General features: G+C 58.0%; 5 protein-coding genes across 5 annotated transcripts; all 5 read left to right on the top strand.

Moving 5' to 3' along the window:
- Positions 1–731: 731 nt before the first annotated feature.
- On the top strand, positions 732–2,549 carry LMJF_32_1900 (conserved hypothetical protein; the record flags this gene model as incomplete). The annotated part of the gene is made up of 1 exon (XM_001685458.1): positions 732–2,549. One exon carries the CDS (start codon positions 732–734, stop codon positions 2,547–2,549), a length of 1,818 nt encoding a protein of 605 aa, XP_001685510.1.
- A 1,691-nt stretch (positions 2,550–4,240) lies between these two features.
- On the top strand, positions 4,241–7,909 carry LMJF_32_1890 (conserved hypothetical protein; the record flags this gene model as incomplete). The annotated part of the gene is made up of 1 exon (XM_001685457.1): positions 4,241–7,909. The coding sequence occupies one exon, from the start codon at positions 4,241–4,243 to the stop codon at positions 7,907–7,909; it is 3,669 nt and encodes a 1,222-aa protein (XP_001685509.1).
- Positions 7,910–10,827: 2,918 nt separating this feature from the next.
- LMJF_32_1880 (hypothetical protein) lies at positions 10,828–13,089 on the top strand (the record flags this gene model as incomplete). Its single annotated transcript, XM_001685456.1, has 1 exon — positions 10,828–13,089. The coding sequence occupies one exon, from the start codon at positions 10,828–10,830 to the stop codon at positions 13,087–13,089; it is 2,262 nt and encodes a 753-aa protein (XP_001685508.1).
- Positions 13,090–16,521: 3,432 nt separating this feature from the next.
- On the top strand, positions 16,522–16,998 carry LMJF_32_1875 (conserved hypothetical protein; the record flags this gene model as incomplete). Its single annotated transcript, XM_001685455.1, has 1 exon — positions 16,522–16,998. The coding sequence occupies one exon, from the start codon at positions 16,522–16,524 to the stop codon at positions 16,996–16,998; it is 477 nt and encodes a 158-aa protein (XP_001685507.1).
- A 2,283-nt stretch (positions 16,999–19,281) lies between these two features.
- Positions 19,282–21,159, top strand: LMJF_32_1870 (conserved hypothetical protein; the record flags this gene model as incomplete). The annotated part of the gene is made up of 1 exon (XM_001685454.1): positions 19,282–21,159. One exon carries the CDS (start codon positions 19,282–19,284, stop codon positions 21,157–21,159), a length of 1,878 nt encoding a protein of 625 aa, XP_001685506.1.
- Between the last annotated feature and the right edge of the window lie 714 nt (positions 21,160–21,873).

The following is a 21,873-nucleotide window of genomic DNA, read 5'->3' as shown; positions in this document are numbered from 1 at the left end:
GCAACCGCGAGAGCCGAAGAAAAAGGAAAACAACGAACACAAAAGGCATCCCAGAGATCAGGTGTGTGTGTGTGTGTGGGAGACGTTGAACTGCGGCGCGTAGTGAGGGAGAGAGAGACACCGCAGCTCTCACTAGTGAGGCTCTCTGCATCAGAACTCTCTCGCAGTCACATGGGCGGAGGCAGGTGGCACGCTGCGTAAACCACACCGCTTTGAATCCTGTGCAGATGCTTCTCTCTCTCTCCTTGACACTTGATCTTTTTCTCGCCCTGGCGTGGCGGCTACGCAGACGGGTCTCGAGCGTGTACTTCTCTGCTCTATAGGCTCTCTGAGGTGCGTGTTGAACCTTGCCATTGAGCGAACCACCTCTCCTTCTTATCTTTCATTCTCTCTACCTCTTTCCAAAAACAGCATTGCTTGCAGCGCGGTGGTGTTTTCTCCACATCGCCCGCGTACGGGCGAAGCTCTCACAGCCATCTAGAGATACTCTGGCAGCGCTGTCGTCGCCACCATCACCGTCCATCGCACACCTTACGGACTCCGGTTCTTTGCTTTCCGTGCGAGGCCGCGCACGGAGGTACCTTTACACTGCAGAAGCAAGGCGCGCTGGAGGGTAAAACACCCACGGAAAGATCTAAAACGCGCCGAGGCTGATCCACGGAGGATCAGGTCACTTCCGTCTTGATTCCTCCCATCACTCTCTGCCCCCCTTTTTTCATGCACTGGCCATCATGCACGACTATCAGTACAACCTGGAGGTGGTGAGCGTCGTCCCGGCCGAAGTGCTTACCGATACCAGAGACGAGCGTAGACACAAGCTCATCCTTCACTGCACCCGGCGCGATGCGATAATTGACTGCACCACTGCACCGTCTACGTTCGAAGTGCGTAATGCACCGAGCTTCGAGCTAGTTTCGATCTCGCTTGTGGCGGTCGATTGCGCAGGCGGCAGCGAGCATGTTGAGGCGAGCTCGTCGGACCCTCTTCTCGTTGGCGGTCCACATCGCACGGTTGGAGCAGTATGGGTGCCTTTAAGGTCTGTGTCCGCTGTGGATTCCGCCTCCGAGGCATCGGCTCCTGTCAGTCGTGTCTTTGTAGCCTGGTCGGTGACACGAATGGATGGCGATTCAGTAAGAAAGGGTGATCTGGAGCTGTCGCCAGGAAAGACGCCGGTTTTGACGCCAGATCCGACTGTCTCGCCCCTCATCGCATCGCCCTTCGCGCTATCTGCTACGGAAGACAGCCTGCCACCAAATCACTTCAGCTCAACGCATCAGGGTGTAGCTTCGGAGCTTGAGAGCGCAGAGGCAGATACACCCAAGGCCGCCACCGCAGCCACGGTCACGACGGCTACCACCACCGATACGTTCCCCGTCACCAGTGATGCTGGAGCCGGCTCGTCACTTTCTTGCGCTGTCGTTGGATTGTGTGTGCCACCGCTGCACGGCGTCATCTGCAGCGAGGAGGTTTTGTGGCCTCTTAACGCCTTCGAGGCGGGCTCGGCACGAGGGAGCAGATTGACTGAAAGCACTAACGGACCTTTCGCAGACAAAGGCAGTGTTCTCTCTCTCCTCCTCTCTCGACTTGTGGTGGGCAGCAGCGTCACGAATCCCGAGATCAGTGCAGGAGGTCAAGCGGCGCGCGTCTCCGTCGTGCTCGACGAGGGGCAGGAAACGGGCCAACAACGCATCGAGAACGACCGCTGCGGTGCCAGCCGTGCGCCAAGTACACATGCAGGGGGGGTCGCAGCACCGGGGCAAGATCCACTGCATCGCGCTTCAGCTGTTGATGTGGAGCGCCACGGCGGTGCCCCCTCCACGAGTGCGCTCTGCGAACCTGCGGAGCAGCAGGTTTGTGGCTGCCAAGATATCGTGCTAGAGCAGTTTCCATTCTGCAGTGTGTCACTCACATCGAAGGGCACGATTGCTACTTCGTCACCGCACTCGCCAGCATGCACGCCGGCATCCGAATCAAGCGCAAACGCTGCGCATGCGGAAAATGGTGCTGAGCACACCGGCGCCTCCGCCGGCCACGTTGGCTCTCTGCAGCTCGACCCAGCGCTTGCCGCAGCCGACGCGCGAACCACCACGTGGGTGGACTACTATGCATCCAGCACGCAGGCGATTGGGGTTGTTCCTCTCCAGACTCGACTCCAGAATTTGTACACGGTGCCGTCACCGCAGCTACTGGATCGCTTGAAGGATCAGTTGGGACCTCCGTCTTTGTCTGCGGCGTCGCCGACGGCAGAGCCGGCGCCAGTCACCTATCACGGACTGTGGTACGGGCGGGATCGACAGATCAACTTCTCTCGGTGTCTTGGGAGCAGCGGCTCTGCACAGGAGGAGATTCGGCGCGAGCAAGAGGTGAAGCGGAGCGGCGCCGCGCTGCTTGCTGGCATGCAGATTGATGGCGGAGACAGCAGCGTAAGCCCGTCGGCTTCGCCGATGGCTCGGGTGAAGGGACACTATGTGGAGGTGCGCACCGAGTCTGCCCTAGCGCTGCTGCGACGACAGGCACTTGGCGGACTGCAGCGACGGCGCATCATGTAGGGAGACCGCGTCGTCTACGCTCCCGTGAGGGTTGCACACACGGAGGCGTCGAACAAGAAGCGGTGCCACGACGGGCCGCGGAAGAATGGGGATGATAAGCCTTCCTTGTTGGCTCTGTGCCTTCGCCAGGCTCGCGGCAGGTGAGCCGTGCGCCTCTCTCCGTGGTATGTATCCAGTCTTGTCGTCACCGCTGCCACGAATAGCTGGTGCTGCCCGTAGCTGCCCGTTTGTGGGGGCTACCCTCTGTGTCTGTCTGCCCCTTATTAGCGTCGTCCTATTCCCTACCCTCCCGCACACGCACACCTCCGCCCTCTGCGCACCGAACCCCGTGTGCTCTACTTTACCGCGACGGCAGCGAGAGATAGATACAAGGGATAGATAGATACACTCTGTGACTCGATTCTTCAAGATACCCACCGCCTTCTTTTTGTTGTGCAGAGATGCGGCCCCGCCTTTGCTTTTATTTGTGTCTTTGTTTACCGGCGGGGCCACTGCTGTGAGTGTCCCGTGGCGCTGCCGCCCTCCCCACTTTGTGTGTGTCTGCCTCTTCCCATCGCTGCGTATCGCTGTCGCCGTATGCGTTGGCGAATGCTGCGATTTCTCACCCTGGCAGCGCTACACGAACAACGCTTCCAGATGTAGTTAAGGCGCACTTGTGATAGCCTTGTTGTGGCTGGAGCGAAAGATGCCGAACATGCGAACCGCACTCGCAAGACAACGGTGACTTTCGGGGAAAAGGGTAGGGGTATATGTTACTTCTTCTCCCTCCTGCCCATCCGACTCCATCATTCACTGGCCCTCGGGCCCTCTCTGTGCATGAGTGCCGGATGGGTGTGTAGCGCCCGAAGCGCTCACAGTGTTGTTTCCGAATGCGTTCACAGGCAGGCGCGCGTTCCTTTCAACGCGCGCATGCATATCTATCTATATCTATATCTATCTATCTATATATATATGTGTGTGTGTGTGTGCGCTCCCATCTCTATGCACCACATGCCCTTGTGGCGACCTTCTCGGCTCCGCTGACCTCTTTGCCTTTTATTTTGCTGGATGCTTTCTTCCGCCGTCTACGCGTTGGCTTGCATGGGCCACTGTCAAACGCTGACCTTATCGCTTCTCTCGCACCAAAGGAAATGCAGGTACTTGCACGCCGCTGCACAGTCCACAGCGGCGCGCTGCGAGCGGCACTGGAAAGCACGGCGCGCCGCGCCACCACTGTCGCCATCTCAGCTGAAGGGGCTAGGAAAAGGAAGTCGAGCACAGGCTGCCGCGAAGGTGACGTGAAGCGTACGACAACTGCAGCCGGAAAAACCCAAGCAAGCCCGACGTCACAGAAAGACGCAGCGCAGGCACACGGTTCTGACACAGCGGCCGCACGTCGGCCAGTATCGTCGTCGGCGGGGTGGGTGGAGCGTACTTTGCAGTATGATGCTGCCAAGGTGCGACACCTGACCAACGTGTTTGCTGGCGCAGAAACCGCTACAGGGAGGCGTCGTACGATCACTTCAGTGGAGCAGTCGCTTCGCTGTCCGCAGCGACGCCAAAATCCTGTCACCACCACCACTACCTCGCATCAACGCGACCACGGCGGCCGACATGCCTCGCCCTCCAATCTGCGAAACCGTAACGCCACCTCGGCGTCCGCCACAAACACGGCCGGGGAGAGCCATAACGAGGAGCTTAAAACTCCTGCAATGGACCGGCTGGCCTCAGCGGTGCTCACACTCGCGCCGTCGCGCTTCACAGACCTTGCGCACGATCTTGTGCGTGTTCATATCTCTGTGAAGTCCCTGTCTGGGAGTGTGCGGCCGCAGACGCCTTCTTCGCATGGAGCTGCGGAGGTGCTAACAGCGCTGCTCTCTGATTCACGACTGGGGCATTACATGAAGGACCCGTCTCTCGCGCCGGCTCGGTTTTCGACAGAGGAGACGCTGCCAGGTGCTACCCTGGTCACCCTTCATGCTCTGGCAATCATGGCCTCGGCGTTCGAGGCGAGTTTGCTCGCCTTTCGCAGAATTGCCGCGGCTCTGGCGCAGGAATCCAAGACTGCTCCACCCGGACAGACTGAGCGCAGCGTGTGCGGGCAGAAGGAAGGCGACCAGGAGACGCCGCAGGCGGCGTCGGCGTGGCGCTGCGAGAGTGTCGGTGAGTACAGCTGCCTTCTTACCAAACTCCTGCGCATGTTCGCTGAAGAGCTGGCCGTTGTGTCCCAACCATCATTCCCTGTGTCGCATGCGAGCGGTGCACGACTCGACCTGCTTTTCCTTGCCGTGCTCTCGTTGATGAAGTCTGCGGACGAGTGCGCGCACATTGCCGGCAAGCCGTCACCAGGAGACGGAGCAGCGACAGCGAGTGTAGGCGGCTTCCGCGCCGAGTGCGTGTCGGATCAGCTGCAGCATCTGTGTCTCCAGGTGAGTATTCTGTGCTCTCGATGGTCTTCGACGGCGGCGAGGACGCTGGCGACTCCTGGCTTACAACTTGAGCACTTCTGCAGCACCTCTTCTCTCTCGCTTGTAGCAAGGCAGGCAAAGAAGCTGCAGATGCGGATGCGTGTACGGAGCCCGGCGTCGTGGTTGGAGGGGTATTTGCCGGCGCTGCAAAGCATGGTACTTGTCTACTACGTTTCCATTCTGCGGCGTATGATTGCAATGGAGAGTGCAGCAGTGAATGCGGCTTGCAGAGACGCGCCCCCGAGCGTGAACGCAGAAGGGGTTGGCGCACAGCTGGAAGGTGATGCAACCGCGTCGCTGTATCTCACGGGAGACGAGAGGGTGCAGCTGGCAAAGGACGTCGAGATGTTATGGGGGGAGATCAAGCCGAAGCGAGTCCTCTCATCTGCGGAGGTAAGCCATCTGCAACATCGCACCGTGCATACGGCGCTGAATGTCAGCTTGGCAACATGGTGGAAGGCCGCTGCTGGCATCGCTGCATCCGCGTCCTCTTCTACGCCTTACTGGAACCAGACGCCCCAGCACATCACCGCTCTCCTGTGCAGCTACAACTCCCTCTTGACGGAGTGCAGGTCCGCTCTTTCTGTCTTTGTCGCCCGCAGTGCCTCTGAGACGACCGCACTGCCTTCGGCGAGCGCAACGGTGTCCTCTATGTCGCCTGATCTCTCGTGGTTTGTGCCCTTTCACAGTCGCCTTCTTCGAGTTGGCCTGGACCTGCAACTGGAGGCGACCCTCTTCGCTGCACTTCATCTCGGTATCGAGCCACGCGCACCTCCCACCCCGGCCACCCCGATTGCGAAGTGGATCGAGTCACGTCATATACAGCGTCTTCGACGCCGCGGTGCATCTGGCGGTGCCACAACGAAACTGAAGTCAAGTGAGACTGCCACGGCTGATGCATCTTGGGCTCGTGTGTACCGATTGTGCGGCGGTCTGCGTGTCGCCGCAACGGAGCTGCTCTACTGCGCCATCACAGATGTGTGCTCTCAGGTCGCCGAGAAGCCGCAGTCACGGGCGGATAACGGGTCTTTGAGCCCACCAAACGGACCATCGTGGTCGCAGCGAGGCTCTTTGTCCCCCGCCACCAGCGCCAACACCCGCGACAGCGGCAGTGCCTCACCTCTGGCGGCGGCGCTGGTGAACGCTGTCTCCCGCACGTTCTTCGCTGTGCCTCGTATGCAGTATCTTTTCGCGCACTACACGGACGCCACGTACACGGGGCGGGCTAGTGAGGAGGAGTGCCGCCGAGTGTATGCTGCATGCCTTGGCGTACTGTTATGGCTGCGTGAGCTAGCGCCCCCTTTTGGCGTCCGTTTCGGGGAGTCTCAGGTGGCGCCATCGGTGCCGCACTCGTCGGACCTCCTTCACGGTGCTGCGCCGCCGCGAAAGTCTTGCAGGGAAGAGTGGCAGGTCTGCGGCACCACATCGGCCATCGCCATGGATGGCGCCTTCTTCTTGGCCTACTACCTCTACCACTGGCCGGGAGAAACGGGACGCCACGCCGCAGTGTCCTCTGACCGTGGCACCGAGGCCGAGCGGACAGCACTCGACGTCGCGCTGGCCTCCGACGGTGTCGTGAGTGGGATGTCGTGCCCCTCCGTCGCCCATCTTCTCACTGGCGCCACAGCGGTGGAGTACACGAAGGAGATGCTGTTCCAGCTGCAGCACGACACGGCACGCCAGCTGCAGCACCTGCGTGCGACAAACCGTCTCCACCACTTCAGCGGAGAGCTGCAGGACAAGACGAAGCTCCTCGAAGACTCGAATCTGCGCCAGCGCCACGTCACATCGACGCTGTCTGTTGTTCAGGCGCACCGCAAGCAGCCAACGCTGCTGTGGATGCCTTTGACTCAGGTGCAGGAGATGGTTTTTCTGTTTGACCAATACCCGCAGCTGTTTCGCTGCATTGATTCCGCACCCCGCTGCGGCACTCGCGGTGATGCCGAGGAGAACCGTGGCGGCGAAGTGGCGCCTAGTGATGGGATACGCGAATACCCGAAAGTGCATGTCGGCGACATCACGTGCACTTTTTCTCGTGTTCACGGGTACCTTGTGAAGCGCCTGCACGTCTTGAGCGGCATTCTGCGCGAGTACCGTAGTATCCTGCTGGAGTCGGCCCCGCATGATGCAATCGACTCTCACGCAATCAGCAACGACTCTTCTGCATCGGTGACGACGCCGACGAAGTCCTCTTTCCGAGGCTGGCTTCTTGACAACGCCAGATGCTCCCCACAGCTGGCGGTGCACCGCCGCAACAATTACGAATGGGCGCACGTGTGGGCGATGCAGCTGCACGAGGAGCTCCCTCGACTACCGGCACAGATGGAGGGCGCGCCGCGGTGGGCCAGCGGCGTTGTACGCACGCTGGACAGGATGGAGCGAACCATGATCGATACGCACCAGAAGGGTCTCTTTATCAATGTAGTCAAGTCACAACGGCAGTACCGCGAGCTGCAGCGCGCACGGTCCGGGGCGCCTTCGCCCACGTCCGCCAAGGCCGCCATCCCAGCGGATGCAACGGAAGAGAAGTGCGTTGTGGAGCCGCAGCTGCATGACCTGGTAGTGCGACGAGACTCTGAGCGCATTCCGCTCGGTTTGGTTCTCGACGGCGCCGCGCGAATCCTGCGTGTGCAGATGAAGGTGGCTAGACCAGCAGTAGTGGCTGATGGAAGTGATGAAGCCGAAGGGGATCTGCTCGAGTCTCCCTTTGCTTGTGCACTAGCGCAGCAGCAGCAGGAGGGGCAGCACCCGCTTGGCTTATCGAACCGTGCCGGTGCTTTTGTGGATGTCGTGGGTTGGCGTGTTTTGCGGGTCGATGGAAACGCTGTGCGCACAGGCCGTGACGTCGCTGCGCAGGTGCGAGACAAAATCGAGTTCACCGTCACGCTGCAACCTTGCTCACGATCTGAGTAAGCCCGCGGGCTGGCAGTGCCCGCAGAAGGCGGATGGTCAAGGTGGGGATCCTGCGCTGCGAGGAGGTCGACTGTGCCACGTTGTGAGGGAGTAAAGGGGCGAGATCGAGGCGTCTTGGTGCTGGTGTATCAGGTCCACAGATACCCGGAAACAGAAAGCCGCACAAATGCCACTGGAAGGGCTCTCTGATTTGAAACAGCACAGGTGCGTTGTCGACGGAGGCTGGGGCGGGGGAGCGGGCCGGCAGTCTTTGCTCCCGCCTAAGTGTAGAGATTCTGTGATGGCCACACCCCCTTCGTTAATAACAGGGTCGGCAGCAGTGTGAGCGAGGAGTAGAGGGGTGGACCGAGGCGTCTACTTGTGGCTCCGAATGCACTTGAGGCGTGCCTGCTCCTCCTCCCTGCCAGCTAGCACTCCACGCCCCATCCTGCCGTTCATGTGATTCGAATGTGAGGGCCGCAACTCGGCTGACGCGAGCGCGGAAAGACGCGAGCTTCTGCGTCTTCTGTCGCCGTATGTATCCCTCTGTCCTCATTTCGTGCCTGCGCGACAGCGTTCTTCCTTACCATCTCTCTCTTTTTTTTTCCTCCCTCTTCCCTCTCCCTCTCTCTCTGTGTGTGCCCTGGCATCACTTCGCTGCTTTCTTTTCTTCCCGCTCTGCGTCATATATATATATATATACACACACACACACATCGTTTTGGTCTCTGCTTTGGGATGCCCTCTTCGATCATCAGCAGCGTTTTTTGGGGGCGGTGTCTCTGTCTCTGCTTTCGTTATCTTCTGGCGTCCATATCTTCTCTTTCTTCGACTTTTCAAACCGTCCGACTCAGTGCGTGTCTTCGTCTGTGACGGTGAGCGAAGCAAGGGAAGAGAGTGGGGACAGCGCTAGCAAAAAACAAAAGAGGGAGACGAAAAGGATACCCTTCGTGTCGTACCACTGCCGGCCGGCGCATTCAAGAACGCGTCATCTCTGCTTCCCTCGCACGCAACAACGCACTCGCACCCAAGCCGCTTCGTTTCGGGTCATCATAGCTTCACTCATACAATACATATATATATATATATATTTGCCCTGCTGAAACACCGTCTCTCTCTCCCTCTCTTTCTTGAGCTCCACTCCGCTCACTCCACCCCCTCAAGAATACGTTCCACCTGCTCTCATTTCAACGCTTCGTGCTTCTGCCGGTGTCTCGACAGGTTCCAGAGAAGTCCGCCCCACCACACTCCTCCTCTCCTTCCCTCTCCCTAGTTTGTCCAGACGGAATCACATACACGCAAGGAAAGTCCACGCACGTGAACACAGTGCATCATTTTCTCTCTCTCCTTGAGAGAAACGGAACCGTTTTCCTCTCGCCCCCTCTTTTGTGCTTGCCGTGTTACTCGTGATCGCCTTTCTTTTTTCCTTCTCTCGCACTTTGACCGCAAGAGCCCCTCGTCGTCACGCCTTTAGTGTTTTTGTTGTGTTGCGTGGCTGCCTTCCTTGCATCGCCCTCCTCTTCTCCGTTCTTTCGCCTCTTCCTTTTGTTTTGTTTTGTCGTGTGTCTTCTTGTATTCGTCTCACCTTTCTCCCCCCGCCTCCCCCGCCTTCCACTGTGTCTCTTTCTCTCCTCTGCTTTTTTGTTTTTTTTTTTGTTTTTTCTTCCATCTTTCGTTTTTGTTCCGCCAGGGTGTCTGTTGTATCATTGCGGACGTCGAGTGGGAGGGCGACACGGTACCCCTTCTTTTTTTTTTCTCTGCGCGTGTGTGCATGCGTGCGCGGATCTCCTGCTACTTCCCGCCTTCTTTGGCTCTCGGCGCGTTGTACCCCCTCCTCCCTCCCTCTCTCTCTTTTCCGTTTGCTTTTGCTACGCGTACGCACACGTTGTCGGGCTCATTATAGCAGATCTGTTTCTTTTTTCGCTTTTCTCTGGTGTTGTCGCCGCATCGTCACCCTTGGCACCGTCTCCCACCCTGTAAGGTGGCAGCTGCCCTTCATTGTCCTCCTTTTTTTTTGTGTCGATATCATTCGACTTCACGCTTTCCTCCCCCACAATCAACGACTTCTTCGGTGAAAAGCGAATAGGTAAGCGAGCGTGCTTACAGGGCAGCAGATCCATCTGCTGTGCTTCCTTGCTTCTTTTCCGCCGTTGCCCCCACCCTTATCCTCCTCTTTTGTCTGTTTTTTTTTTTTTGTTGTTGGGTGTGTGCGTGAGTACGTGTGCGTGTGTGTGCGGTGTTGCCCTCCCCCTTTGCTTTGTCTCTTTTCCGCTCGCTTTTCAGGATCTCTTTGATGTTTTTCTTGTTTTGTTGCTGTTCGTGTGTTTCGTATTGAGCCGCTCTCACTTCTCTGTACCCTTCTTGACGTTTGTATTCCTTGATTTGCTTCCACCCGGGTCTCTTTCTTTCTCGCCCACCCCCTTCCCCTTACCTTCGCTTCTTTCCGCTCTGCTTGGCTGCCCATCCGCCTTCTCCCTGACGCTTTCGCTTTTACGGCCTTGGGCTTGCGAAGCTTCCCGATTTCGTCGAACGGGGCCACTTGTTTGCAGAGCAGGAGGATTCGGTGCGCGTGCGGTTTGGCGCGCTCTTACATTTGATGGGTCGTGAAACACGGTCGATGAAGAGCAGACACTGTTAGCACCACCCAAGCAGCGCACCGTAGACAGGTTACCCCGCAGCGGCATCTGCCCCGTGTTTCTCCTCGCCCTCATACTGGATTCACGACGACACAGGGGCAAAGGACAGCTTTCGCAGAGGGCGAGGAGGGAGGCGAAAAGGCGCTTCAGGCCGTCACGCAGAGCGGTGACGACGAGCAACAGGGCACAGTCCGGCAGTTTTTTTTTCTGTTTCCATTTTTTTTTTACTTTGTCTATGGTCTTTGCACTAGATTCAGCTCTCTAAGGCGACGCCACGACGGCACTTCTCTAAAGGAGGCAGTCATGATGCCACCGGCTATCGAGGTGGGCAAGTCTGCCTCCTCCGTTGAAGGAGTTGGCGCAAAAGACATGGACGAGGTCAACACCCACACGTCGGTGAGCCTATGCAGCAGCAGTAGCAGCACCGATGCATACGGTCAAACGACGACAGCCGCGGTAGTGTTAACGCTGAGAGCTAGAGCGCCCAGCCCCATCGTCAAGCGCGGCAGTGGCAGTATTAGCAGCGGTAGCAATGAATGCGTCTCGTGTGATCTGCGAATGCCGACGCCGCCGACGCCTTGCGAATTTCTCGAGGACCTCTCTCTCGCCTCCACTGCCGCGGTCGGCGCCCTCGGCGTCGGGGTCAAGGTAGTCAGTGACTCAGCAGCCTTGGCCTTGACACCGATTTCTCCACTCAGAACCACGTCGGCAAAGAGGAGACTGACGCCGCCACATCCAATAGACTTTTCCGAAACAACCTCGGCAGTAGCAGCGACAGCGGCAGCGGGGGGGCCGGTGGATGCGCTTGCGCCTGCCTTGGAGTTTGCTCCGTCGCTTCGCCTTTCGTCCTCTAGGCCCGCAGACGCATCGGCGCCTTCGGCCGTAGCCGCCACACCGCCGGCTTTCTCCGTCGCTTCCTCTGGGAACAGCTCGAGGCCGCCACTGCCGCCGGCGGGCCTGCACTCAGAAGCCGGCCCCTTGCACCCAGAGAAGTCGACGATCATCGACAATGCCGCCATCAGCTCGCTCTTTTCCACACCGCAGCAGACGTACACTTCCCCATGCGACTACGTGCCGGCGGAGCACCGTCCGTCGCTGGCAACGTCGTCATTACGCTACTGCGAATGCTGTAGCGCTGTGAAAAGCGGACTTCTCCTGCAACCACACATAGGTAACAGCCCTGCGTCACTGAGAAGTGCCCAACACCCACCCAGCACCTCTCATCCGCAGTACGCTGAGGTCGGTTCCCAGGCACGTGGCAATGCCTTCGACGCGCACTGGCAAGCCGCGAGCAGCCCGCCACGCTGTCATGGGCACATCAGCAGCTCGACCTGCTCTCCCGCTGGTATGGGAACCTTGAGTGGCTGGAAGGTTTCGGGGCTTGTGAGCGGCGGATACAGCTATGGTACTTGCGTAGAAGATCGCTCAATAGATGGGGTGGCCGGTGCGAACGGAACATCGGCGGTCGCTTCTAGCGGCGCAGAGCAGAGCGGCTTATCAGCTGGCATGGCGGACGGCTGTGGCAGCAAACTCCATTCGGTGGCGTGCAACAGCCGCAGTCCACTGACTCCACCACGTGGGCTGTACCCATTGGCGCCGTCAGTTTTTTCGGCAGCGCACGCATCAGCCCCTCAGCAAGTCATTGCACCGCCGCCTCACCTCGATCTGATGGGCATGGGAGGCGGCGGGTACGAGTATAGCACCGGTAAGTCGCTGGGCTACAATACTGGGCCAGAGTACGGTGACGGCCGCGGCATCCGCTTTCGGGGCTGCGTCCCGCAAAACGTGGCGTGCATTGAGCATTTAAACCATCTCGATCACGTTTGCCGCGAAATTCTGCTCGAGTCGGAGATGCGGCGCGTGCGACGCGAGCAGCGGCGGCGAGAGCGTGTATATAGCGTCGACGATAAGAACGCAGAGGAGGCACGCTATAGTGACACGCTTACTATTGCCCTTGATCTTGAGGGACGCTCGCTTGGCCGGATGGGGTCCATCTGCATCATTACTCTTGCCACCTACTCCACGGTATACATCATTGACGTTGTCATGCTTGGTGCAGAGGCACTGTACGCCGGCTCGCCCCTGAAGCGTGTGCTCGAGTCGCGTGACATTATGAAGTTGATGTTCGACTGCCGCGCCGACTGCGACGCACTTTTTTTTCTCTACGGCGTGCGCCTGCAAAACGTGTGCGACTTGCAGATCTCCTCCTGCTTTGCGCTATTCCCGACGTCGCCGCATCTGCCGGGAATGAAAAGCGTTTTTCTCGTCTTGGGACTCTTCACTGACGAGGACGCGGGGATCAAGAACGCCGGTCGTCACCTCTTTAATCCGCGCTGTGGCGGCAGCTTCGACTGGTGGGAGGAGCGCCCTCTCACGGACGTTCTCGTGCAGTACTGTGCTGTCGATGTCAAGTACTTCTTTGCCGCTCAACTGATTCTGCAGGACCACGTCGAGCAGGGCTGTCGGCTAGGCGAGGCGCGGCTGGCTTCTGTCTGCAACGGCAACTTTCGCGGCTCTTCTAGGAGCAACTCCTTCCGCGACTTTGACGTGAGGAGCGAACTGTGATGCAGAGATGCATCAAGAAACTCAGTCCAGGGCAGGTTTGGCGGGTATTCGATTTTTTTTTTTTGGGGGGGGGGCTCGTTTCCTCTTCGCCCTCATGTTGCCTCCGCTGACAGGGGGGGGGGGACATCTCAGTGCGCCATATCTCAGGGTGTCCTACGCCCCCCACCTCCCCACTCTGCGTGTGGGCGGGAGCCAAAGCCGCGCCTCGCCCCCTAGCCCTGCGAAATGCCGAGCCACCTCTGGTGGTGACAGGGTCGGGTGCCTACGGCGTTGGGGAAGGCCCGAGCGATGCATCACTGCTGATGTCGGCGGTGAGGGGCTGGATGGCGCCGCGTCAGACCGACCTGCGACTGTGCACACGCTTGTGCCATCCACGTGATGGGCAGAGCGTGTATCCCGACCCCGGCCCTCGCACTGGCCAGTGGTGTGGGGCGGCTGATTGCAATCGGGAGTGTGTGTGTGTGTGTGTGCAGCGCGTAGGGACCGGCATGATGTGGGAGCGGCTGTGAGGCGGCCTGCGAGGCGGGATGGGTGTGCGGTCAGAGTTTGAGGGCAGTGGGGCCGTTCTCCGGTGACTGAGTGGGCGCATAGCTGTAAGGGCGTCTCCACGGATGCCTCGCGCGGCACGATGTGCGGCTGGTGCCAGACCAGGCTTAGTGGCGTTTGAACTGCTGTTGTGTCGAAGCCAGTATCCATGTGAAAGACAGAGTGGCACTCAAATGAACAGACTTACACATCAGGTCAAGAGTAAAACAGTGCGTGTCGTACCTCGACAGTCTTGTTTGTGTCTCTCTTTGTGTGCGTGTGTTTGTGTTCGGCTGAGTTGCTCGTGTTTTGCTCATTTTAATGTTTTTTTTTTTCATGTTGAAGTTCGGCGTCTTCTTGCGTGGTTTGTGTCGTGCTCGCGCTTCTCTTCATTTCGTCCTGTTCTTGACGCACACACCTACAGAGAGAAGCTGACAGGACGAGAGCAAATATGACGTCAGTAGAACAAGGGTAGCTAAAGTGTTGTATGTATGTATATGTGTTTGTGTTTCTTTCTCGGGTGCTGATCTGAGACAGAGAGGGAGACAGAGGTGGACCTCCCCACCTCCACCATACACCTGTACACATACACACACGTAGACGTGTTGTTGTTGTTGTTGTTGTTGTTTTTGGTCTCGCGTGCCTTTGGGTGTGGTGTATTTCCGCTCGTGGATTTGGCCACGTCTGCCCCTCTTTTTCGGTTGTGTTGTCTCTGGTGCACGCGGGCGCCTTTCTCCCTTCCCTCCGCCTGCTCCTCCCGCGTCCCTCTCGTGTTTGCGCTTTTGAACTCGGACATGCCAAGAAGTGGTCTCTTTTCCGCCTCCCTGCATGGGCTGGTAGGTTCTCCATCTTTGTTTGTTTGTCTGTTTGTTTGTCTGCTTTGCGTCCTCGTCTTGTTGTCATTCTTCTGTTTGCTTTTTTTTTGTGTTTGTTGTGTTTTTTTTGTGTGTTTGTTCATCATCATCGCTGTTGCTGTTCTGCTCTTTAGTCTTTCTGGTATTGATGCTCCCCTTCTCTCTCTCCCTCCCTCCCTCTCTCTCTGTGTCTCGGTGCGTTCTCGAGGCTTTCTATCACCTCAGACGAAGAGGAACCCGATGTGGTTTCTTTTTCATCTATATATATGAAACGGCACCCCACAATGCGCATAGGGCAATGCGGTCTGCTCATTCGTCTTTTTCGAATTTAATCTTCACTTACTGATTTTATAGCTCCGTTGTACTGCGTTGGATCTCCTAGACGCAGGTTGTTGTTTTCCTTTATCCACTCCTCGTCATCAGTTGCTCCACGGCAGGCCTTGGAATTCTTTTCGTCCGTCGAAATCACAAGATCCACAGCATCATGCGCATGCGGGCAGGCGGGCACACGCACACAGACACACGCAAGCATACGCATTCAGAGGTGCGCGTGTTTCCTTTTTCTTTCGCTTGTGCCCCCCTCCTCTCCTCCCTGCGTTACGCTGCTAGAACTCTCTGTAGCCGTCTGGTTGCATTTCTTTGCTTTTTCATTATGGAAAACACGTATCACGTTTGCTTGATGTGTGATGCTTGTGAACTCTTCCGTTCTTCTCTCTTTGTGTGTGTGTTTGCCCTTTCAAAGTGCCGTGCTGTGCTTGCGAGTTTGACCGGATTCAATAATGCACAAAATGATGTGTATCTTGTTTTTTGCTGTTTTAGTCCCTCCCCCACGTACTGCTGCTTCCTTCCTTTTCGCAAGTCGCGCAATGTTTATCGACCACCTCTTTATTTGGTGCACAGAACGTTTTGCCCTTCGTGTGTCTGTCGTTGTCTTTCACGCTCTCTTGTTTTCTCTTTCCGCCTCAGTCACTCAGCGGTGACGCTGCGCCGACTCATCGGAGCGACTGCTTCCGTGCGGATGTCTTCAAGGGCCCGTGGCACCTATCAGTTTCACGGGTGTCTCCTTTTGTTTGGCGGATGGAGAGAGTGTCAGCAAGTTTGTGCGTGCGTGTGTGTGTGTTGAATGGGACGGGGAACAAGGGTGAAACGGTCTCAAAATAACCAACACAGGCTCGAGAAAGCGAAGCAGCGCCTCTGCAATGAGAAGGAAGGAAAGCAACTTCCATGATGATAAGCAAACAACAAGGTTTGTGATGACTATATATGCTCTGCTTGCATTTCTGCGATTGTGTGAACATCTTTTAGCTCTCTCATGTTCTTTGCTTCTGTTTTCTTCCGTTTTTTGTTTTGTCGTGCATATTGTGTACATACATCGCTGCGTGTGTGTGTCTTCTTCATTGCTTCTTCGAGAGCGTCGTTCATTTTCTCTACATTCGCAGAAACCGACAACAGCAACAACGTGATAGGCATGATTCGCACACAGCGACAGCGTCAGTGGCGTTACTTCAGAGAAGAGCATCTGAAGGGGTAGCCGACTGCGGCTGTCTTGCATGGTTATGGGCGACAAAGCTGATCAGTCGGCGCGATCAGTGAAAGGTCCAGTGAGAGGGGCATGCGTGCTTGTGGCATGCCTCTCGTGTGCTTGCTGCCCGCTTCTCACCCATCCACTACTGCTAGTCGTGCGTCACGCTCGTGGTACAACGCATATGTGCAACTGCTCCTTCCTAGCCCCCAGTATTCTGTCCACCATCGTGATAACCACTTTGGTGGCGCTATAGCTGAAGGACACATGTTCACCCTCAACGGATTTGTGCTGTTGCGTGTGTGTCGCCGCTCCTCTTCCGGCCCACCCTTTCTCTTCCTGCCTGCCTGCCTGCCTCCCTCCCGCCCTCTTTGCCTGCCTTGTAATCGTTGGCAGCTCCGTAGGCCCCTGCCACGCCCCTTCCACCGTTGGCGCAAAGGAGACAGGGATACCCACCAACGCTGCGCTGGCTGACGCTCGAGCACTCTCTCGGTCTGCGGCACTTCCAGCCCCGCAGATGCCATCGAAGCAATGAACGCGGAAGAGCTTCAGGCAAGCCAACGTCTCTCAGACGGGAGCGGTGAGGCAACTTTCTCTCAGACACACGAGTACGAGAGTATTGCGCGGAAGGGGTCTTCGGGTACTGCGGCCGCAGTGGATGTCGTACACGCGAGCGACAGCGGACACCCTCGCATTGCGAACTCAAAATCCGGCGGTGCCGGTGCGTCGGTGAAGGTGCGCAGCCTAGCAGCTGGTCAGGTGAACCGAGTCGTGCATGGGGCACTGCCAGAGGGCATGTCCGTGTCTCGAGATGCCCGCGTAGCGCTGCAGAAGTCCGCCACAATCTCAGTTCTCTATCTTGCCTGCCTGGGTGACGCCAGCCGCAAGGCCACCGGATCCACGCGCACCACACTGAACGTGCAGGACATCCGCGGAGCCATGGAAGCGGCGGGGATGGCCCACCTTCTGCCGCTCATGTCAACGGCAGCGAAACGCCGGCGGGACTGAGTGTAGCTTTGCAGAGCCACGTGGCGCTTGCTATCATAGAAGTACCACAGAAAGTGGAATCGAAATCTTCTGGCGTCGCTGTGGAATAGAATGAGGAGCACAGAGGGGTAGTGCGCCCTGGATGCGGCTGACGCTTGCCCACAGCGGGCTCGTCTGCTCACCCGAGCTGCAAGATGCTGTGCATTCCGTACGAATGGTCGAAGATGAGGAAAATAGAGAGCGGCAGGCGACTTCCGCACATGCGTGGGCGCTCCTTTCGTCGTCAGCGCTTCCGTGTGTGTGTGTGTGTGTGTGTGTGCTTTTCTCTGAGTTGTTGGCGGTGCATCCGCTTGCGCTCCGAAACAAGGGCGCGGCGGGCTTCTTCGGGGATCAAAGGACAAACCGTTGGGGGGGGGGTGGCGAACGCGCTTTCACGCCTCCGGCATGCAGACGGGCGTTTGCGCGAAGCGATGCAGGCGTCGGGGCAGCGGTGCGGACTTGCCTCAGCGAGAAAAGGTGCAGCAAGGCGCATGACAAACAGCGCACTTTCAATGGGCCAGCCGAGGTGCAGGACAGGTCCTACGCAACGCTGCGCCAGTGCCTGGGGTATTGGCCGCCATCTTTCGATGAAGGACCTGGCCACGCGGGATGTCGTTGCCGCGGTCCTCCACGGGAAGAGAGGAGCCACAAGCAGGTGTCTCGGACCCGCAGGACCTCGCGATCAGTGAGGCGGAGTTGCTGCGCCTCTTTTGTGAAAATGGAGGGACAGCTCCATCGGTGCCGCCGCGAGTAGAGGAATGCCCACTGCTTCCCCCCCAAAAAGCCGACAAGGCTGTGCGCTGAAGAGATAATCGTGAGGATAGAAGCGCGGCATCAGAGCACCGAAAAGTCCTGCAACTGCGCTTAGCGCCCCATGCTGCGATAGACCTTGGCCGCTCTTCGAGCTTCACGTACCTTCAGAAAACTGCAGGAAGGCAGGCGCATATCTCACTGGAGCCATGCAGATGGACAAGCTGGAACCAGCGCACAAGGAGGAAGTCATGCGCGATTAATCTCTTGGGCGTGATGCACACGGCATGCATACGTTCGCGGTCGAGGAAGAGGAGGGCGGACACAGATGCATTGCTGAGCTGAACTCTGAACGCTGTTTGCATCGACAAGTGCTGCCCCCCCCCCCCCCCAGCCTGAACCGCCCGACTCGGACAGAAAGCGGGCATATCTCGAACAAGCGCAGGTGGCGTTTGCGCGTTGGATTTCGATGCGCGTTATGACGCAGTCCTCTCAGCCGGGGATAGGAAAGCGAAGTCCATTGTCCGGAGGAGTGGTGAATACTGCCGACTGCGCGCAACTCCAACAGGGGGAAGATGGGGCGTGGCGGTGAGTCAGTCAGTTACACGGGTGTGGACTGATATCGATATTTTGCGCAGCATCATGCCATGTCGTGACAGCATCGTGATTGCATCCCCGCTAGCTAGGCAGGCTGAGCTTCTCGACACGGTAGGCAAGGGGCCACTACGTATTCGCGTGGTTAATCTGCCCAGCACCCCAAATCGAGAACCGCCTCTAGAGGCAGATGACACCGAGCTGTTGCGCATTGGAAATAAAGGTAGAACTCTCCTTGGGGAGGACTATGACTGGACTTGGGTCGGAGAGGATTGCTCGCAGTTCTGTATGACCCATAGTGAAGCTGCAGCTTTCAATGGAAACGAAATCGCTCGCACCTCTGCGCGTCGCGAAGGCAGATGGAAAGTACTTGGGAGAGAGATTGGTGCGTCTCCCATAGTCGCTGCCCGAAATCGTACTTGAAGTTAGTCGATATGTGATGCAGCGGACGACCGCGTTGCGTCCGCAAGCGAACCCGCAGCGAATCCCCATATTGCCCTTTTCTCTCGTTCTCTTTCTCTTCTGACCGTATACCTAGTTCACAAAAGCATCGTGAAGCGCGTCTCAGCTTCCACCTTGCGTACACACGCACGAATACATGCAGACACACGGTAACGCGTTGTTCTCCTTCACTCTTTTTTTCTTCGCAACGATCTATGTGCGCGTTCTACTTTCCTTAAACGTCGACCCCCCCCCCTTCTTTCAGCCATCGACGCCCCCACTCTCCAGCCCTCGTGACGACTGTTTTTGGGAACACATTGCTCAGCTGCTCACTTCCCGCATTGCTTTCTCTCATCCCTTCCTCTTCGATCCTTTCGTGTTCACCTCTATCGTCTTGCGTCTCTCCGCCGTTGCTCGTTCGCGCCTTCGCTGTTTCCGCTCATCGCTCCTTTCCCTCCCTTGCTTGCTCTTCCTCCAACAATGCTGCAGGAGTTGTGCACGCTGTTGTTCACTCCCTCGCGAGACAAGGGGGTCCGCCGATGGCAACAGGCCGCCATCGCGTTTTCCGGATTATGGGGCATAAGCATCTTTTTCACAATCTCCACCTCTTTTCTTATCGCCTCCATGCAGGCTCTCGTGCTGCTGAACACAGCCGCTTCGCTCACGGCTGCCATCGTGGCCCAGTCTCTGTGCAGCCGCGCCGGCACTCAGCAGAACTACCCCTTCGGCTTTGGACTGTATCGTCTAAGCGTCGTCGTGCGTCTCGGCAGCACTGTCTTTCTAGTATTTGGTTGTGTGGCAACCATGCTGGAGTCTCTGCACCGCGGCACTCACGGGCACCACTCGAACCCCTTTTTCCTTCTCGCTCTCGGTGGCATGCAGCTCCTATCACAGCTGGTCTTCCTCCGTGATGTTTGCCTCACCGATCGCGTGACGGGGCATCGCGGCATGGCCGGCGCGCACAGCGAGGATCTTCTTCATTTGCTCTGTGTTTCTGCGTGCAGGGACAGGCGTGGGATGGGAGGTGGAGGTTTCTTTGAGGAGTTCCACAGCCCCTCGAGCGCATGGGCTCAGTCCCAGCCGCCTGGTGAATCGCCGGTGGCGCACGGCCCCTCTTGTGGCGCACAACGCACTATGCGCCGCAGTGGTACGCAAAATGCCGTTTACCTGCTGTGCCCCATCACGTGCGTCGTCGCCAGCCTGTTGATGGTCGTGACAGACAGCAGCCTCCCTGACGTGGCCGGGGCGCTGTGGCTGGCCGTCTACTACGCCTACGTCGGATATCGGAATGGACGCGACATGCTCGACTTGCTGATGAACAAGTGTGTGACCAACCCGAGGCGGTTGCGCAACTTGGAGCGATGCCTGCGCAACATTAAGATGCTGGACGGTGTGCTGCAGGTGCAGTCAACCGTGTGGTGGAACGTGAACGTCTCGGAGAGTATGCTGCTGATCCGTTTACGACTCATATCTGGCTCTGATGCGTGCAGCGTATCGCAAGCAGCACGCAAGCAGCTGGCTGAGCTTGCGACGTATGTTTATGTGGAGTGCTTTCCAGCCAACGGTGTGAACGATCTCGGGCACAGCACCCAGCTGTCGTGGGGTGCATCGCTGATGGGTACGCACGGACACACCAACGGCGTGCACGGTCACAGCCATAGAGGTGTCCAAGGTCACGAACACGGGCACACTCATGGCAACGGGCACGACGATGACAACGGCCACCACAACCACGGCTGCGACCATTCGCATAGTCACTTGTTTGCCGGCAAAGGCGAGGTCAGCTTGGCAGCTAGGAGGTGCTCCAATGAGTTTGGTAACATCAACGGTGACCCACGAACTGACTCTGTCGGAGCTGATTTGCCCTACGGAGAGCAGGGGTTTCCTGCAGCAGTGCCTTCCACCGCCTACGCGGGTGGCACACCGACTGCATTGGCGTTTCCGACACCGCCGGCAGCCACGAGCGGTGGATTTGATTCGTCAGCTAAGCGACACAGCCCCGCGAGCGGTGCTCCACCCATCGGCAGACCGTCTTCAGGGCAGGCGTTGTCCATGGCATATGATGCGGCGAACAGCAGCGCCACTTTGGCGATGCCGTCACCATTTACAGGCTTTCCACATGGAACATCTAGGTCGTGCGGTAGGGGCTGCACGAACGCAGGCAGTCGCTTCGCACAGCACGCACCTGGCGACACAGCCGCTGAGGCTGCTGATTCCCTCAGGAACCCTGCAGCGCCGTCATCTCGTCTGCCGGCTATTCCGCCCCCGGTCTTCACGCCGTTTCGAGATGGAGGTGTGCGTATCGGCAGTGATGTGAGGAGAGGCGCACCTCACAGTGGAACCTATGACCACGTGTGACGTGCCGCGTTGTGAGAGCATCGTGGCGCAGATCTCGACTTCTCGTCGTCTTTGATGTGTAGAGCGCGTCCACCAAAACTTGCGCAGATCGCTGCTGATAGCCTGTGGAACGGCTATCTCATGAGCATCGTTGAGGAACCATGACATGACGAACTCTGTTACTCTGCTCCTCTGATTGATCGCGTCACGGGGGAACTGTCGCGCTGCTTACGGACGCACTGTAATACGAAAGGGTACCTCACCAATGGGGCACCCCGGGGGACGCCTAATACGTGTGCCGGCCACACGGTATGGACTGCCGCCGGGACAGTGGCGGTAACCGTGTGTCGAAGAGTGAAAGGAGAAGCACGATGTCCTCTTTTCCTCCCGTTCATCGAAGGCTTGTGCACTTGCATATATGTGAGCCCCTGGTGACGCGGGCACACATCCCTCCGTGTTCGGCATCTTCGGGCTTCCCTATGTATACTCTGTAAGGAAGCCAAAGCCGCCCCTCGCCCCCTAGCCCTGCGAAATGCCGAGCCACCTCTGGTGGTGACAGGGTCGGGTGCCTACGGCGTTGGGGAAGGCCCGAGCGATGCATCACTGCTGATGTCGGCGGTGAGGGGCTGGATGGCGCCGCGTCAGACCGACCTGCGACTGTGCACACGCTTGTGCCATCCACGTGATGGGCAGAGCGTGTATCCCGACCCCGGCCCTCGCACTGGCCAGTGGTGT

This window comes from Leishmania major, chromosome 32, assembly GCF_000002725.2.
Source record: "Leishmania major strain Friedlin complete genome, chromosome 32".
NCBI lineage: Eukaryota > Euglenozoa > Kinetoplastea > Trypanosomatida > Trypanosomatidae > Leishmania > Leishmania major.
Note: the sequence above shows the minus strand (reverse complement) of the source record. Positions and strands in the feature narration are given on the sequence as shown.